The sequence below is a fragment of the Tamandua tetradactyla genome, chromosome 12, assembly GCF_023851605.1.
Source record: "Tamandua tetradactyla isolate mTamTet1 chromosome 12, mTamTet1.pri, whole genome shotgun sequence".
NCBI lineage: Eukaryota > Metazoa > Chordata > Mammalia > Pilosa > Myrmecophagidae > Tamandua > Tamandua tetradactyla.
The window spans coordinates 29,554,681-29,574,630 of NC_135338.1; the positions used below are offsets into that span (position 1 = coordinate 29,554,681).

The 19,950-nt window shown below is 36.2% G+C and overlaps 1 protein-coding gene across 9 annotated transcripts in view; it reads left to right on the top strand.

Moving 5' to 3' along the window:
- The window catches only part of PCNX1 (pecanex 1), a 224,864-nt gene that overhangs the window by 158,477 nt on the left and 46,437 nt on the right, over nt 1-19,950 (top strand). For all 9 annotated transcript variants that reach the window (XM_077122888.1, XM_077122886.1, XM_077122884.1 and 6 more), the window contains 6 exons: nt 9,778-9,887; nt 10,323-10,428; nt 11,731-11,823; nt 13,705-13,855; nt 18,029-18,170; nt 18,918-19,095. In XM_077122888.1, the coding sequence (XP_076979003.1) occupies nt 9,778-9,887; nt 10,323-10,428; nt 11,731-11,823; nt 13,705-13,855; nt 18,029-18,170; nt 18,918-19,095 (780 nt within the window). The remainder of the gene's footprint in view (nt 1-9,777; nt 9,888-10,322; nt 10,429-11,730; nt 11,824-13,704; nt 13,856-18,028; nt 18,171-18,917; nt 19,096-19,950) is intronic.

The window sequence follows — 19,950 nt, forward strand, 5'->3', positions numbered from 1 at the left end:
CCTGTTATTACCTCCTTTATTTCTGTGAGGTCAGTAGTTATGTCTCCTCTTCCATTTCTGATCTTATTTATTTGCATCCTCTCTCTTCTTCTTTTTGTCAATCTTGCTAAGGGCCCATCAATCTTATTGATTTTCTCATAGAACCAACTTCTGGCCTTATTGATTTTCTCTATTGTTTTCATGTTTTCAATTTCATTTATTTGTGCTCTAATCTTTGTTATTTCTTTCCTTTTGCTTGCTTTGGGGTTAGCTTGCTGTTCTTTCTCCAGTTCTTCCAAATGGATAGTTAATTCCTGAATTTTTGCCTTTTCTTCTTTTCTGATATAGGCATTTAGAGCAATAAATTTCCCTCTTAGCACTGCCTTTGCTGCGTCCCATAAGTTTTGATATGTTGTGTTTTCATTTTCATTCACCTCGAGGTATTTGCTAATTTCTCTTGCAATTTCTTCTTTGACCCAGTCGTTGTTTAGGAGTGTGTTGTTGAGCCTCCACGTATTTGTGAATTTTCTGGCACTCTGCCTATTATTGATTTCCAACATCATTCCTTTATGGTCCGAGAAAGTGTTGTGTAAGATTTCAATCTTTTTAAATTTGTTAAGACTTGCTTTGTGACCCAGCATATGGTCTATCTTTGAGAATGATCCATGAGCACTTGAGAAAAAGGTGTATCCTGCTGTTGTGGGATGTAATGTCCTATAAATGTCTATTAAGTCTAGTTCATTTATAGTAATATTCAGATTCTCTATTTCTTTGTTGATCCTCTGTCTAGATGTTCTGTCCCTTGATGAGAGTGGTGAGTTGAAGTCTCCAACTATTATGGTATATGAGTCTATTTCCCTTTTCAGTGTTTGCAGTATATTCCTCACGTATTTTGGGGCATTCTGATTCGGTGCGTAAATATTTATGATTGTTATGTCTTCTTGTTTAATTGTTCCTTTTATTAGTATATAGTGTCCTTCTTTGTCTCTTTTAACTGTTTTACATTTGAAGTCTAATTTGTTGGATATTAGTATAGCCACTCCTGCTCTTTTCTGGTTGTTATTTGCATGAAATATCTTTTCCCAACCTTTCACTTTCAACCTATGTTTATCTTTGGGTCTAAGATGTGTTTCCTGTAGACAGCATATAGAAGGATCCTGTTTTTTAATCCATTCTGCCAATCTATGTCTTTTGATTGGGGAATTCAGTCCATTGACATTTAGTGTTATTACTGTTTGGATAATATTTTCCTCTAACATTTTGCCTTTTGTATTATATATATCATATCTGATTTTCCTTCTTTCTACACTCTTTTCCATATCTCTCTCTTCTGTCTTTTTGTATCTGACTCTAGTGCTCCCTTTAGTATTTCTTGCAGAGCTGGTCTCTTGGTCACAAATTCTTTCAGTGACTTTTTGTCTGAGAATGTTTTAATTTCTCCCTCATTTTTGAAGGATAATTTTGCTGGATATAGGAGTCTTGGTTGGCAGTTTTTCTCTTTTAGTATTTTGAATATATCATCCCACTGTCTTCTAGCTTCCATGGTTTCTGCTGAGAAATCTACACAAAGTCTTATTGGGTTTCCCTTGTATGTAATGGATTGTTTTTCTCTTGCTGCTTTCAAGATCTTCTCTTTCTCTTTGACCTCTGACATTCTAACTAGTAAGTGTCTTGGAGAACGCCTATTTGGGTCTAATCTCTTTGGGGTGCGCTGCACTTCTTGGATCTGTAATTTTAGGTCTTTCATAAGAGTTGGGAAATTTTCAGTGATAATTTCTTCCATTAGTTTTTCTCCTCCTTTTCCCTTCTCTTCTCCTTCTGGGACACCCACAACACGTATATTTGTGCGGTTCATATTGTCCTTGAGTTCCCTGATACCCTGTTCAAATTTTTCCATTCTTTTCCCGATAGTTTCTGTTTCTTTTTGGGATTCAGATGTTCCATCCTCCAAATCACTAATTCTATCTTCTGTCTCTTTAAATCTATCATTGTAGCTATCCATTATTTTTTCTATGTTTGCTACTTTATCCTTCACTTCCATAAGTTCTGCGATTTGTTTTTTCAGTTTTTCTATTTCTTCTTTATGTTCAGCCCATGTCCTCTTCATGTCCTCCCTCAATTTATCGATTTCATTTTTGAAGAGGTTTTCCATTTCTGTTCGTATATTCAGGATTAGTTGTCTCAGCTCTTGTGTCTCATTTGAGCTATTGGTTTGTTCCTTTGACTGGGCCATATTCTCAATCTTTTGAGCGTGGACAGTTATCTTCTGCTGCTGGCGTCTGGGCATTTATTCAGATTTCTCTTGGTGTTGGACCCAGCAAGGTTGTAATATTTTTCTGTGAAATCTCTGGGTTCTGTTTTTCTTATCCTGCCCAGTAGGTGGCGCTCGTGGCACACGTTTGTCTGCGGGTCCCACCAGTAAAAGGTGCTGTGGGACCTTAAACTTTGGAAAACTCTCGCCGTCCTGGGGGTTCGCTAGCCGAAACGGCTTGAGCCGGCCCGGGGTCCGAACGCAGGGAGGGTTGCTGGTCGCCGCAGCCAGGGAAAGAGCCCGTCCGAATTTCCTAGTCGGCCCTGGGCAACAAGCGTGGCGGGAGGGCGCCAGCGGCAGCGGCCCGCCCGAGAGAGTGCACGTTCCCCGGGAGTCACGGGTTTGGAAGGGGCCTCCCCCACTCGTCACCGTTCTCCGCGGCCTGGGGGTTTCCGATCCAATTCTCTCAGTTGGTTCGGGGGCTGCGCGTGGTGTGGGCGCCAGCCGTCTTTGTTTCAGGGGACCGCCTCTCCAATTCTCCCAGCCGGCCCGGGAAGGGGGAAGGGAGTAACTCCGGCCGCTTGCCACCCCGCCCGGTAAGGCCCGCGCGCCTCGGCGATCTCACCCGAGCTGCTTCTCTCAGCCAGCCAGCCGTTCCAGGATGGGGTACGCTGTCTTTTTTATCTCTGTTGTGGCTTTGGGCGCTTTCTGTATCGTTTCTACTCCCCTAGTAGGTGTCCTGGAGAAGAAACTAAGATCCGCGCGTCTTACTAAGCCGCCATCTTCCAGGAAGTCCTTTTGTTTGTTTCTTAATGATGAATGCAAAACAATCCAAATAGTAGGATTGAAAGGACTATGATCCTGCCTTGCCTCATTTATTTAGTAGTGTTTATCGAGCCCTTACTGTGTGCCAGGTAGTATGCTAAAAGCCAATTCCTGCCTTTAAGGAGTTTATAGATTAGCTGTGATTAACAAATTAACCAACACAAGGGTGCTATGGGTTTAAAAACTGAGACTATTTTATTCAGTCTAAAGGGATTAATGACAGTTTTCCAAGGGAATAAGTTTTTTTTTTTTGCAGAAGAAAAGGTTTATTGACAATCAGGATCTTCTTGGAATTTGTAACTTCTTTTGGAGAAATAGGGCCTAGAGGAGTTGGGTACGATTTTAAAGTGGTAGTTGTACCCATAACAAGCAGAATGACTGAGATATGTATGACCTCTCTGATTCAGATGAGGAAACTGAGGTTCAGAAGGTTGAGAGCACTTGGCCAAGGTCACACAGCTCATTGAAGAATGAGCCACAGGAAAACCTGGAGAGGTCAGCAGAAACCAGACCACCTGGCCCTGGGAGGCTGTGGGAAAGGACTAGAGGCTTGCTCTCTAGTCTAAGAGCACTAAGTAATCTTGAGGGGTTTTAAAGTGATGTGATTAGAGAATCACTTTAATGTTAGCATGAGGCATGGATTGGAAATGATGATTGGCCGTAGGCAAACTGTTGAGGAAGCTTCTGCAGTCACCCAGGCAAGAAGAAATGCTAGCCTGGACTAGGGCAGTGCCAGGTCAATATGATAAGGACTTAGTTTGCTGTCTTAATTTTCCCAAGCTGCTATGACAACTACCGTACAGTGGGTTGGCTTAAACAATGGTAGTGTTTTTTCTCAAGGTTCTAGAGGCTGAAAGTTCAAAATCAATTCTCTATATGTCATGCTTTCTCCCATGATCTGTAGCATTCTTGTGCAGGCTTGCCACAATCCTTGGGGTTTCTTGACTTACATCTCTGCTTCTGTCACATGGCTTCTCCTTCTGGCTTCTCCTGCTCAGTTGTGGATGTATCTGTGTAGATTTCCCCTCTTTATAAGGACTTCAGCCATAAAGATTAAGGCCTACCCTTATTCAGTTTGGCTTCATCCAAAAAAAGGATCTCTGAGGATCCTATCAACAAATGAGTCTACACCTTAGCTAGTAATGACACCTTCAAAGGTCTTATTTACAAATGGGTGGATTAAGATTATTCAAACAAGCCTTTTGTGGGGGACATAATTCAATTTTCAAGTTGCCTAACATTCCACCATGATCAGAATTGAAGCCAGATTGAAGCTTAGCTCTTTCCACTGACCCAAGCTGCCTCTTGTGTCATAGAAGGTCTGGGTAGCATTGGAAATGTTCTGGAGATAAAGCGGAAAAGATTTTTGGTGAAGTTAAGTGAAAAGCAGGGAGAGATGGAGAAAGAGTGAAAAGAGATGACTTAAAACAGTCTCCTGGAACTCTTGGGAGGTCACCCCAGGTTCATACAGGAACTCTTCAACAAAACAAAGCCCTGTTCTCACCTTAGTCATCCCTTCCTCACCTCTATCAGTTCATCTTGGTAGGACAAAGGGACCTATGGAAAATTCCAGAGACCTAACAGTTTCAAACAGGAACGTTGTCTCAAGCCCCAGGCAGCCACCACCAATTCCAACAGGCCACTCAATTTTCGTTTTTATTTTTTTAAAAGGGCATTTCTTCCAAAATGCTCCAAACAGATGCCCATCTTTCTTCCTGGGATATTGAGTACATTTTGACAATATGTTTAATCGGTTAAGCAAAAATATTCATTCAATAAATATTTCCTAGACATCTACTATGTGCCTGGTGGTGGGGCTATACTGATACAGAGAGGCTGCACTATTAATCCAGAGCAGAACTTGATCTCCCAGCACTGCGTGAGAAATTTAAGACAAGCAGAAGGGCCAGAGCCCCTGCTTTCAGAATGAGATCACACCACCAGGGGAATAACTTTTGAACCAAAATTTGAAAGACTAATAATAATTAGCTAGATAGTACCAGTGATGATGAGCCATGGAGTTGTAGAGTTGTAAAGAGTGTTGTATAGAGGAATTAGCAAATTATTTGGAATTGCTAGAGATTTGGGTACCTAAAGAAAGTTCAGTAAGGCTGGAAAGATAGGCAAGGGCTGGATTATGAAAGATCTTTTATCCTGAAGGTGATATGTTTGTGGTAGTTAGGTTCAGGTGTCAACTTGGCCAGGTGGAGGTGCTTAGTTTTATTGCTGTGGACATGAGCCAATGGCATGGGAACTTCATCTGTTGCTGATTACATCCGCAGTCGGCTGCTGTAGTGAATGGTGTTTGATTTAATTAGCTAGATGCTTAAACGAGAGAGATCAACCTAGCACAGCCCGAGCAGCTCAGCCATACCTCATCCTGGCACTTGCAGTTCAGCCCAGGCCTTTGGAGATGCAGATTCCATACCGGGCCTTTGGAGATGCAGAAAGGAATCACCCAGGGCAAAGTTGTTGGAACCCAGAGGCCTGGGGCGAAGGCCAACAGAGATCACCCTGTGCCTTCCCACATAAGAAAGAACCAGTTGAAAATTAGCTGCCTTTCCTCTGAAGAACTACATGTTTTTAACGAAATAAATCCCCTTTTATTAAAAGCCAGTCCATCTCTGGTGTGTTGCATTTAAGCAGCTAGCAAACTAGAACAGTGTTTGAGGTAGATAAAACTTATTTATTGTAGGTGGTGCAAGGAAATGATCACAGTTGCATTTTAGAGAGATTAATTGGTCCCCATTGTGAAGGATGCACCCACCTCTAAGTCGTTCTAATATAGGTTATAGGTCTGTTGAATCATATTTGGGATGTGAGTAATTATTTGGGAATTGCAATCATAGAAGTTAACAACTGTAGTAAATTTTCTAACTAATTTGCAAAGCTCCTTTTAACTGTAATCATGTAGCAGAATAGCAACCATTATAAAATTGCCAGCTTTCTGTGTCCTGAGGCCAGCAAGAAGATAGGTTTTTCTTCCTTCTTTCTTGTCCTTGGCATTGACATTAAACAATTTTAGTTATTAACATGTGCTATTTAACTGTAATAAATCTGCAGAGATATTTGTATACATAAGCCAGGATTGTGTATAAGGAGTTTGTTAGAGCCCGATTTGTAATATATAAAACCCTGGAAATGACCTAAATATCTGTCATTTGTAATTAATTAAATTGATCATGGTATAGTCACACTATGGAAAGCTATACATCTATGAAAAAATAAAAACAGATTGTTATGTATTAATATACAATGATCTCTAGCACATACTATTGTTTTTAAAAGAAATTGAAATAGTTGGGCATACAAAACCACTTTGGTTGCATCCTATTAACAGAGGTAAAATTTCCAGAGGTTTTCATATATTTAAAAGATTGCTATAATTTGGACTATTATATAAAAAAAGCAAAGATATTTAGACCTTGGAGGAAGTCAAGGCCAGCTACAGTAGGTAAAGCAAATCTATCTGCTAATTTTTGACCATATTAAGTATCCCAAAACTGTTTTACTTTTCATGGTTTCTGTCCTTTCTCTATTTCTGAATTAGAGAGTTTATTAACAACTCAGGGTTGATTTGCTTTGTGGTTTTCTAGTTAGTGACTCAAGAGGGGTGTTAACTACTATCAATTTGTTTATGTATAATTTGTAAGCTGGGGAGATGTTCATGAATTATTTTGAATGGATGATAATTTTAAATTATTTAAGTTAAATCAAATATACCAGTCATTTTGAGATCAACTTGAGAATGTTTCTCTCTTGTCTGAGAGCCATAGGTAGTGTTAGCTATTTGTCAGATAAATATAGGCATTTTTTTTTTTAATTTTTTATTTCAAAGGCTCTTTTTATTTTGAATTGCGGGAAAATTTACATGCAGTGAAACGCACATACTCTTTATCAAATCCTGGCTTCACTACTTAACTGGAAAAACTATTTAAACTCTGTGCCTTAGTTTCCTCATCTATAAAATGGAGCGTAATAGTATGTATCTCCAAGTGTGATTGTAGGAATTATTTAGGAAATACTTACAAAGATCTAAGATCTAAGAATGGGGGTTGGTACATAGTGTCCAATTTGATGCTAATAAGGTTTTTTTGTTTGTTTGTTTTGCATGGACAGGCACCAGGAATCAATAGGTTTTTTTTTTTTTTGAAGTATTTTTGTTGACAAATGTTCACACGTATACAGTCCACACGTGATGTGCAATCAGTGGCTCACAGTATCATCACATAGTTGTGTTTTCATCACCAAGATCGTTTTTAGAACATTTGCATCATTCCAGAAAAAGAAATAAAAAGACAAGAGAAAATATTCATGCATCCCATACCCCTTACCTCTCCCTCTCATTGACCACTACCATTTCAATCTGCCCAATTTATTTAACCCATTATCCCCTCTATTATTTATGTTTTATCTATACTTTTTTACTCGTCTGTCTATACCCTGGATAAAAGAAGCATCAGACACAAGGTTTTTGCAATCAGTCATACTATAAGTTATATAGTTATACAATAGTCTTCAAGAATCAAAGTTACTGGAACACAGTTCAGCAGTTTCAGGTACTTTCCTCCAGCCCTCCAATACCCCATAAACTAAAAAGGGATATCTATATAATGCATAAAAATAACCTCTCGACTCTGAAATCTCTCAGCCAATGAAACTTTGTTTTGCCTCATTTCCCTCTTCCCCATTTTGGTCAAGAAGGCTTTCTCAATCCCATGATGCCAGATCCCAGTGAATCCCAGAATTTTTGTCCTATGTTGCCAGGGAGATTTACACCCTCCGGAGTCTTGCCTCATGTGTGTGTGTGTGGGGGGGGGGAGGGTAATGAGTTCATCTGCCAAATTGGCTTAGAGAAAGAGGCTACATCTGAGCAACAAAAGAGGTTCTCTGAGGGTGATTCATAGGCATAATTTTAAGTAGGCTTAGCCTTTCCTTTGTAGGAATAAGTTTCATAGCTGCGAACCCCAAGATTGAGGGCTCAGCCTATTGATATGGTTGCCCCCACTGCTTTTAAGAATACCAGAAATTCTCAAAATAGGGAAGTTGAATATTTCCTCCTTTCTCCCCAGTCCCCCAAGAGGACTTTGCAAATACTTCTTTATTTACTGCCCAAATTACTCTGGGATCAGGTGATAAGGTTTTGATTGAGTCATTAAAAAATAAAATGTCTCTATAAATGTGATGAGAAGCAATTTCCAAGATTATTATTAAGTGGGGGGAAAAATGAGATGTGTATTCTATATTACCACTTTTACACCTACCATTCTACATTTCAGAATGCCTAGAGAAAGATGAAGGATTAGAGTGGTATCTACAACACTTAAGAAATGTTAAATATTCCTATAATCTTTATTATCCATTCTATGTTAGTTGCCACATCAGTAGACTTCAAAACTACTCTCACGAGCTGAGGAGGCATGGCATATCCACATGTTTGAATGGCCTTGGAAGCTAGCCGTAGAATTATTTATTCCTAGGAATATGTAGTTCATTCATTTATGAAGCACTTACTGAATGCTTGCTCAGTGTTCTAGCAGATAAAATGATATATAAACCATGGATCCTTGAGCAAAGGTATGAAGACAGTACCCAGCTATTCTAGTTTACTAGCTACTGGAATGTGATATACCAGAAATGGAACAGCTTTTAAAAAGTGGAATTTAATAAGTTACAAGTTTACAATTCTAAAGCCATGAAAATATCCCAGTTAAAGCAAGTCTATAATAATGTCCAAATTAAGGCACCAACAGGAGGTTACCTTCACTCCAGAAAGGCCGATGCAGTTCACGGTTTCTCTCAACTGGAAAGGCACGTGGCGAACATGGCAACGTCTGCTATTATTCTCTCCAGGCTTCTTGTTTCATGAAGCTCCCCCAGGGACATTTTCCTTCTTCATTTCCAAGGGTCTCTGGTTGTGTGGGCTCTCCTGATTCTAGTGTCTCCTTTGGCTCTCAAGCTCTATTCGAAAATGTTAACTCTTTTAAAGGATTTCATTAAAGTAATCAAGACACTTCTGGAATGGGTAGAGTAACATCTGCATATAATCAAAGGTTAATACCCACAATTGGGTGAGTCACATTTCCGTGGAGATAATCTGATCAAATCTCCAACCTATAGTGCTGAAGAGGTATTAAAAGAAACGACTGCCTCCACAAGTGGATCAGGATTAAAACATGGTTTTTCTAGGGTACATAATCCTTTCAAATTGGCACACCAACCAAATATCAACATCATCTTTTGCTTGAAGTCTGGTATTATGGTATTTTACCTTTTCCTATTCCATTATTATATGTATAATCAAAAGTTTACTAACACAAAACAAAATAACAAAAAACAAACCAAAAAAGTTGACTTTATCAAATTATTTCAGTCTTTGAAAGGAACACATAGTTTACTGTAAGCTTAATAATACTTCACATGTGGAAGAACTGGGGAAGAGCATGCATCAGAGGCGAATGCTAATTCTTAGCATGTGAATAGTGTTTTAGTGCCAAGAGAAATCTGAAGACAGATTCTAGTTTATCAGAAAGTAATAAATCTAAAAAAACAAAGAAAGTAATGAATCTCAATTTATCTGGAATAAACTGTAACTAGTAATATGGTTTAAAAGGTTTTTATTGAATTTAAGTTATCTTTCTCAAAAGTACTGAAATAAAAGGGTTATTTAATGGATTAGAAGCATATTCTATTAAGTTGGTTCTTTTTTTATATTTCAACAGGATTCTTGGGATGGCCAGCATATTCCAGTACTTTTCTCCATTTTTTGTGGCTTGTTAGTGGCAATATCCTATCATCTCAGCCGACAAAGTAGTGATCCATCTGTGCTTTTGTAAGTGAAATCAATTATGTTATTGAATTAAAGGAATTTAAATAAGTTGGCATTTCTTGCAAATTTTGCTATCAAGGTTTCTTTTCCCAGTGCCTTTCCGAAGTGCTACTGGCCTAATTTTATATTATGTTTCAAAGTATGTTAATTTCAGGTAATCCTAACTATGTTGATGAGAGTATTTTTCAGCTTATTCCTTCCCAAGTATTAAAACTATGTTTTAATGGAAGTATTTTCACTGTATACTCAATATGGCATCTTACATTTTTAGAATTCACTATTTGCTAATGATTAAATATAGTTGTGTCACTTAATTTTTCTATCATAAACTTTATTTGCCATTTGTGAAGTACCAGTGTTTAGGTTATATATGTATTTATTACTATTATTGTTTTCTCTTTTTATTATTTTTTTGCTCTTAATTTTTTTAATATAAAGGTCTTTGGTGCAATCTAAGATTTTTCCAAAAACAGAAGAAAAGAATCCAGAAGACCCTCTATCTGAAGTAAAAGATCCACTGCCTGAAAAACTTAGAAATTCTGTTGTAAGTTTTAGCTGTTTAGATCACATAAAAGACTTAAATTTTAAAAAATTTATCTTATATAATGAGCACTTTTTGAAGGTCTTTAGTAAGAGGGAAAATTACAGTTACATTGATTAGTTGTACATTTTCAAATGCCTTTATTTCAAATTTTTACATATAAAATGTACATTTTTCAATCTTGTTTCCAAGTAGAACAGTAAGTATGCTAAACATTCATTCCCAGATTAGTTACATTCAAATAATTTCATGGAATTTTTAGTACTATTCAGTTTCAATTGGGATCTGAAAGATGAATATTAACAGAAATAAGTTTTGTTTTTTTTTTTGCTTTTGTCATTCTTGTTGATAAAATTATGTCTTTATTTTATTCTCAAGGGAAATTGAAAAAGTATATTGTGTATACATTTCACAGGCTGAAGGAGAGAAAAATAACCTGTAATAAATGCAGTGATTTCATATTTCTAATTTAGTGAATTATAATATTGGCATGTATTCTGTTAGTAATTATTTGAAAAATGAGTTCTGTAGATTTATATCTGTTTTATGGAACAAAACATAAAACATTCCTTTTCTAGTTATTATTTTAGATTATTTCCATTTGAGAAAAGACTGAATTTATATAGATCTTAAATTAGATATATTACCTTTGGTGGACTTGAGATTTTCACCTAATTTTCTGAGAACTTTAGAAATACAAAACTACCTCAAGACATAGTTTAAACAAATTCTCTTCTGATTCTATTTTCTGTGTTAGCAAAAGATTACATTAGTTGAATATTCTGATTCTAGCTTATAAATATAACTCTAACTCGCCAATTGAAGACCATCCTAACAAAGATATCAAGAGGTTTCTTATTTTTAGTCCAACCAGTAAAGGAACCAAAATCTAGTCAGTAAAATAGGAATCATTGAGGGCCTATGCTCCCAAACTGTATACATAGTTTCAATGTTTCAGAAGACCATTGAAAATATAATTTATATAAAGGGATATACCTCTATAAATGATCAGGTAACTTAAGGACTTCATTTCGTTTTTCTCATATGTAGAGGTAAAACCTGTAGACCAACGTAAAAAAAATTTCATTCTAAAAGACTTTGTTGTGATCTATTATACAATATGTAGATCTAGATAAATTTAATTTCCTTGGCATTGCTATAAAAAATCTCTGCAGTACTAAAGAAGAGAATCCATGAAAATATTCTTTTTAAAGTTTAGTAGTTGGGAATGAAGGAAAAATAAATCATGTACATAATCGTTTTTTTTTTTTATAATCGTTTAAATAATTTTGTTTTGTTCCACAGAGTGAGCGTTTACAATCTGACTTAGTAGTATGCATTGTGATTGGTGTACTGTATTTTGCTATTCATGTAAGCACAGTATTCACAGTATTGCAGGTAAGGAATCATTTTGTTCTTTTACTTGTGGGGGAATAACTGGGTTCATTTCTGATTTGATTCTGATGTTTGTCCATGTTGCCAAAATATATGAAGTTTTTTTTGGTTTTAACAGCAAACATTTATTTTCTCATGGTTTCTTTGGGTCTTGATCTGGGAGTGGCTTAGCTGAATGATTCTAGCTGCATCCTTCAGGGCCTTGTTATTGGCAGGACTCAATTCCTTGCTGACTATTGGCCAGAGACCTCAATTCCTTTCTGTATTGTCCTTAACATAGACTACCTGAGTGTCCTCATTAACTGGCAGCTGGTTTCTGCCAGAGCAAGTGATCCTAGAGAACGAAAGCCTAAGATAGAAGCCAAAGTCTTTTGTAACCTGATGTTGAAAGTGCATGCCGCTGCTTCCTCCATATTTTGTTGGTCACACAGATCAACCCTGTTTCAGTGTGAAAGGGAAACATAGTTGTAAATACCAGGAGGTGGGGATTATTAGTGCCATTTTGAAGGCTGACCCCCACCATCTACTTCTGGCCTCCATTGATTCATGTCCCTTTCATGTGCACACTTACCCCCTCCTAAAACCCTGAAAAGTCTCATTCCAGTACAGCCTGCAAGTCTGTAATCTCATCGTCTGTCTCAGGTCCAGGTATGGATGAGGCTCCTCAGATGTTCCTTTAAGTACAGTTCTTTGAGTACAGTTCCTCTCATTTGTAGGCCATATAATTACCATTTCCAGTGCTCTTCATTCTTTCCTTTAGATCCATATTTCCTTATGGTATCCTTTTGTTTGCCTGAAAGATTTACTTTAACATTTCTTTTAGTGTGAGATCTGCATCTCCAAAGTTCTTCCTCTGTACTCCTCTCTGGATGCTATCTGGTATCTAGGTCTTTCCAGATCCTTGGCTCTGTCTCCTTAACTTAGGAAGTCCTCTTGGCTCTCTCTGCCTTGCTTCCCCCTCTGTTACTGCACATTGTAAACTCCCTGAAGGCAGTGTACTAGGGCAGTCTTAAGGCTCACCTCATTTGTTTCCTCTATTTGTTTCCACTATTTCCTGAGGCCTACTGTCTCGAAAACCATTTGTTTATGTATTTTTTTCTGCTTTTGTTGTTCATGTGAGATAACAAATCTGGTCCCTCTTACTCCATTTGTCCAGAGGCAAAAGTTATATTATTTAGTTTTATTTAATATTCCTGCCTGTTATTCTTCTCTTCCAATTTGAGCTATTAATTCTTGAAACCTCACAAGCTGAGTAAGGTCCATTGGGGTCTTCAAGGATTAGGTGGAGACTCCTTCATATCTAAGAGGTTCCACAGTTTCTAAATATATGATATAATTTGAATATTTGAAGTGATGATACTTGATTTCCTCTTTTGTCAATTTAGTCTTACATGAGAGCTCTCTTCTTATATACCATACAAAGGTATAATAAAAGAACATTCTTTTTTTCTCATCCCGTTCTCCTCTTCTCTCAGACTTAGTTTAACTTAGCTCATGGCCTTTATCTCTTATTATCTCTAATTGTTAAAACAATTTAATACATTACTGTGAAAGTCACATAGAATATTCTTGGAATGGCAGGCAATATGCCTCAGTCTATTGTTTCATTATATAGTATTGTGAGATACCAGAGAAAGTAGTTAACACATTTTAAGTATCTGTAATACCTGAACAGTTACTAACCTTCATGACTGAATTTAAGCAGGGAAAAATACATATAATAACAGAGAAATGTTAACTATAGAAATAATGTTTAATTCTTATATTCCAAAATTGACTTTGCTATTCTCCATTATCAAATGGAAAATTGAATTGACAAATGAGTAGTTCTCCGATGAGTCTCAAAATCACTCCTTATTTTCTCAACCTTATTTTTTTTTTCAGCCTGCTCTCAAGTATTTGTTGTATGCATTGGTGGCCTTTGTGGGTTTTGTAACCCATTACGTGCTGCCTCAGGTTAGAAAACAGCTACCATGGCATTGTTTTTCTCATCCTCTACTAAAGACAATGGAGTATAATCAATATGAGGTCCGAAGTAAGTATTCCACTAATACTTTTGTGGATTATTTCTCTTACTGTGTTTATAGATGACTGAGTTAAATAAGTATCAATTGACAGTTTGGCTTGTGTATGTTACTTAGGTTTGAAGCTTTTAAAGAGTCAAACTTTTTACAGGATGCTTTAATTTTCAGTATGAGTGCCAGTGCTAGGATGCCAACTTTTCACATAATAAAACTTCTCTATTCTCTTGTTTATTCTTCATAGACCTCTCACAGATGAATCCTTCTGTGTATGTTTATGTGTATGTTTTCCTTCCAGCCTCTACCTTGCCCTTCCCCATCCTACCCCCTCCCCACCTCCTGTCAGTTTCTTTGCCATGTGCAAGGGACCCAATTGTCTTTAAGTTCTTTATTTGAAGTTGGATTTTTGGGGGGGTTTTTTTGGCATGGGCAGGCACCTGGAATCGATTCCGGGTCTCTGGCATGGCATGTGAGAATTCTGCCATTGAGCCACCATTGTACCACCCAATATTTTTATTATAAACAACGAACAAACATTCTTGACACACAAACATTCTTGACATGGTTACAGTCAGTGGCTCACAATAGCATCACATAGTTGTATATTCATCACCATGATCATGTTTTTGAACATTTGCATCTCTCCAGCAAAAGAAAGGAAAAAGAAAAACCTCATACATACCATACCCCTTACCACTCCCTTTCATTGACCCTAGTATTTCAGACTACTCAATTTATTTTAACCTTTGTTCCCCTATTATTTGTTTATTTATTATCTATATTTTTTTACTCCTGTGTCCATACATTAGATGCAAGGAGCATTAGACACAAGGTTTTACTATCACATAGTCACACGATGGAAGCTCTATCATTATTCATCTTCAAGAAACATGGCTACTGGAACACAGCTCTACTGTTGAAATAATTTTTGACTCAAAACATAAGAGAACACTGTATCCCACCAGAAGGGAGAATTAAAGAGCTGATAAAGTAAAATGGAGCAAAGCATTTTATAATTAATATTATTAATTAGTTCAGATTTGGGATAAAATATAAAATCATGCAAAAATAGATAGAAAACCCATCCATTTAGCAAGCTTCTCTGCCATGTTAAACACTTAATTGTTTATTGTCTAATTGGTAGTATTTGGTCCTTGTTCATTGGCCTTATGACCTGTAATATACTACACTTGCTCATTTAGAAAATAATGAAAATTCACACCTATTATTTATCGAGTTTGCTTTTATATAATTCCTCTTGTTGTCCCAGTCTGACATGACATTTGTCTTTTCTTCTAGTCTCTCTTTTAATTTAGTTAACTAGAAACTACAGCTGCAAAAGGATCTTTTCTTAAAGTCCAAATCTGTTTCATCTGGGTTGAAGAGATTCCATTGATTATTATCTATGTAGTGTTTTTAGACAATTGTAAAAAGTAGCAGTCTTAAGGCTCACTTCATTTGTTTTCTTTTCTCACTATCTTCCACAATTCCTATTACATAAATTCCCACTTGTTAGTGCCTTTTGATGTCTACTATGTATCCATCCCCCAAATAACTGTTTTACTACTTTTTCTTTTAATTTCAGTAATATGCCTTTGGAAAATAGAATGAATTATGTTGCTACAAATGAAAATGAGAAATTACATATAGATTAACTACATTAAGAGCATGACTTTCATCTCTTGTATGAAAAACTTTGTGTCTAAATATTTTTTTTTAAACTATATGGTATCTATTGATGTTTCTTGCCTCAGTTGTTACTCAATCTTAATAGTGATTTTCTAATTCCATCACACAAGCTTTTATATTAATTTGCTTTTTTGTGTATGTAGCTCACCATTCATTTCCAGTGTGTGCCTAGACTTATTTTTTAATTGTAGTTATATAGAGATAATACAAGAATATACATATATATCATATAAATGAAACCCTACAGTATTTGTTTTTTTGTGTCTGGCTTATTTCACTTAGCATGTTTTCAAGGTTCGTCTATGTTTTAGCATGTATCAGAACTTCATTCCTTTTTTGGCTGAATAATATTCTATTATATATATATACCACATTTTATTTATCTGCTTATCTTTGTTGAACAATTGTTGTTTCCACCTTTTGACGATTGTGAATAATGCTGCTCTGAGCACTGGTGTACAAAACTTTTAGTCTATATTTTTACAAATTCTGAATCAACATAACATTTTTGACTTATTAAGAAGACTAGGGAGTTCAAGGGTAGTTCAGTGGTAGAATTCTCACCTGCCCTGCAGGAGACCTGGATTCGATTCCCAGCTCATGCACTTCCCAAAAAACAAACAAGCAAGTAACAAACAATAGTTCAACAAATGGTGCTGCAATAACGGGATACTCACAAGGAAAAAGAATGAAATGTGACCCACTCCATACAGCATACAAAAGAAAAGACTAGGTAATAACCAGGGAAATCCTGGAATCTGTGTCAAACATGAGGGACACCCAAATCAACAGGCCAAGCCCTTGATTTTGAGGCTTGCTCTTATGAAGCTTCTGTATGTAGCACAGTAGCTTAGCCTCTAGAGGTATGCCTAAGATTCATGTCTGCAGAACCAATCTTTTGTTGCTCAGGTGCAGCTTCTCTCTAAGCCCAACTCTGCAAGTGAAACCATTACCCTCCCCTCTACATAGGACATACATCCAGGAGTCTAAGTCTCCCTGGTGGCGTGGAAGATGACTCCCAGGGACGAGCGTTCCCTGGCACCATGGGATCAACAATGCCATCCTGACCAAAAGGGGGAAAAAAAGAATTGTAAAGAATAAAATATCTGTGACTGAGAGAGTTCAAGTAGAGCTGAACGGCTACTCTGGAGGTCACTTTTACGCAAGCTTCAGCTCGTTAGACATGGTTAGCTATCATAACTTGTCAACCCCCAACCAAAACCATTCCTGCCAATCCTAAAGAATACCTAGGGTATTATGTAAGATTCTACAAAGGTTTCATGCACTAGGGTAACTTTCCAGAAACCTACAACCCCCAGATGGATCCCTAGACCAAAAAAGTCCTGAATTACAGGACTGAGGCTGCCTCTCCAGAACATCAACTAGTTCCATCCCCCATCCCGTATTATCGACAGCCCCTTCCAACATGAAAAAGTTAGATTGGACCTAGCCCAAATACCCTTAAGAAGTAGGAGAAAGATCAAAGGTGTAATGGTGGAGCTATACAGAAAAGGTAAGGTTTAACAAATAAAAATTGTTAAATTGTAACCCATACCAAAGTCTTAAATCTGTTCTACAACTGATTATTCAATGTGCTATGAAATTTATTGCTTTTTTGTGTATATGTTATTTTTCACAAAAAAGAAAAAAAATAAGAGAAGGAAGAGTATAATAGAGAAGGATATGATTTAACAAATGAGTATGACTACTGAATCATTATATTGATATTTCTTTTGGTCTCCAGTGTCTTAGAAGAAAAAATCGTGGAATTGTAACCTATATCAAATTTTAAAATCTGTTCTATAACTACATGTTAAAATGTGCTTGGAAATTTATTGCTTTTTTGTATATATGTTATATTTCACAATTTTAAAAAAGTACTAGGTAATAGAAAAGTTTTTTTTGTCCTACTGATTTTAGCACTGAAAGAAAGATATTATTCATTACAAAACTTTAAAATCAGGTGACATTGTTTTCAGATAGTTCAAGAACCTTGTTTAAATCTTTTTTGTTTGTACTGGACATTTTCCTCAATAAATTAATATTAAAGACTTGGAAAAATATTGACAGCTTGACTCTTATGAATGATGAATACAGATCATATCATATTTTCATACCTATTCTGAGATGTTATATTTTAAAGGTATATATGTGTGCATTTATGTGTATATACACCAGCATATTAAAAACAAATAATTAAATATATAATTTCTTTCTTTTGGTGGGGAGGGAGCTTAACAATCCTTGGTAACTCTTCATAAATTTATAGGCATAAATGAAGAAAGGTTATGATTGTAAACTGAGGTTTCAAGAATGAAAGTTCAAAATGAAATTGATCTAAATTTAAGTCATATATACGTTTCAAAATTTGGATATGTCCACTGGATTTCTTACATTATTTAAAGTGGAATTGAATTTGAATTGTGTGTTTTGCTCTCTCATCACATTGCCAAACTATTTCATACATGTCATCTTCTTGACTTCTATTGCCTTGTTAGATGCAGCCACTATGATGTGGTTTGAGAAACTTCACGTGTGGCTGCTGTTTGTGGAGAAGAATATCATTTATCCATTGATTGTTCTCAATGAACTTAGTAGCAGTGCAGAGACAATTGCTAGTCCCAAAAAACTGGATAAGGAGTAAGTACAGTAGTCCTCTAATCTAAGTCTGACTATTAGGGGGTATTATAAGCAATGTTCTAAGCAAGTTATTGATCGATAACCGATCGTTATTGAGTATCTGTACAGTGCAAGATACTATGAGATTTAAAAAAAACCAAAAAACATGAAAATTTGTCTTCAACTTCACTTTTCTGAATAGCTGTTTCTTCTCTTGGCATATTATTTACTCCAGACCTCTCACTGTCGCCTGTTATTTTATGAGATGACGTTTATTAAATGTGGCTAATTTTTAATACTAGATAGCAAATTTGAGAGATGGTTATTTTGTGTACTGTATAAATCAAAGCATATAGATGCTTAGTTGCCTACACAGTTATCCTATAGGCCTATCTACTAGAATAGGGACATGTTTTGGGTAAGCATTAATGTATAATTTTCACGTGTTAAATGCAATTAATGTTAAGGCAGTAGAAACATCAAGAAACTGTACAAGCAAATAGCAGAAATTTAGTACTCTTTCTTATTTTAAAGCATGCTATTTATATTAAGTGTAGAAATCATAACAACATATTAAAAGGGTATATTAGAGTAGTCAGATACTTTTTAATATGATTTACTCAGCTGTATAAATCATTTTTAGGTATTTGTATTTAATCTATACCTTGTAAGCTTAGTAATTTAAATGGCAATTTTTTTTAATACTATCTAAGATTTTCTAAAGTTTTCAGTCATTGGTTGATGAGTTTTGCTTTTTTTATATTATAGATTAGGTGCTTTAATGATCACCATTGCCGGTCTGAAGTTGTTACGATCATCTTTTAGCAGCCCTACATATCAGTATGTCACAGTCATCTTCACTGTGCTGTTTTTCAAATTTGACTATGAAGCTTTTTCGGAGACCATGCTGTTGGATCTCTTCTTCATGTCCATACTCTTCAACAAGGTAATTTATCACCGAGAGGAATTTTTTTATCTGTAAAAACAGTTTCCATAAATAATATGCTATTCAGTGAGGATTATGCTTACATTTCATTTGATATATTATCTTTATAAGGTCAAGTAATAGCTCTCATTAATCAAACAGTAATTTAGGCACATGTTAGATTTCCTAAACAGTGATAGTCATTGTGCTGTATGAAAGATATTTCTTGCTGTAACTAGGAAGACACGGTCAACATATAGAAAAATTAGAGAAATGCAAAGAAGTATGTATTTTTAAATATATGTCATCTTCCCAAAAAGGGGGTGTAGGTTTGGAATAATTTACTAATTGGGAGTGGTAGTAATTGAATTGGGCTAGAGGGTGCTGGAATTTGGATAGACTGGAAGGAAATTCTGTCTGAGGGTAATAACTTGGTATCTGATTGAGAATGGTGGCTACTGAGGGCTATGAAGTCATGTAGGGGTAATCATAAATTAGCTTGTTGGTGGCATTTGTAGAAAAATTTGTAGTTTACAAAATGTTTCTAAAATTCATTATTCACTCATAAGATCGGGGCCCTTATTCTTTTTCCAAATAAGGTAGTAAAACCTTGTTGTTCTGCCTCCTACTCCAAGGATCTTTTTGCTGAACCACACTACATTTCTAAATGATACAGGTTTTCTAGTCAGATTAGAAGGATCCTTGAAAACTAAATAGCAATTAGGTTTTGTGTTAACACTGACCACAAACCAATTTGATAGATAACAGAGAGCTGAAGCAAATGAGCACCTACAAAACACAATGAAAGGTGGCACAGTGGTGGCTCAGTGTCAGAATTCTTACCTGCCATGCCGGAGACCGGGTTTGATTCCCAGA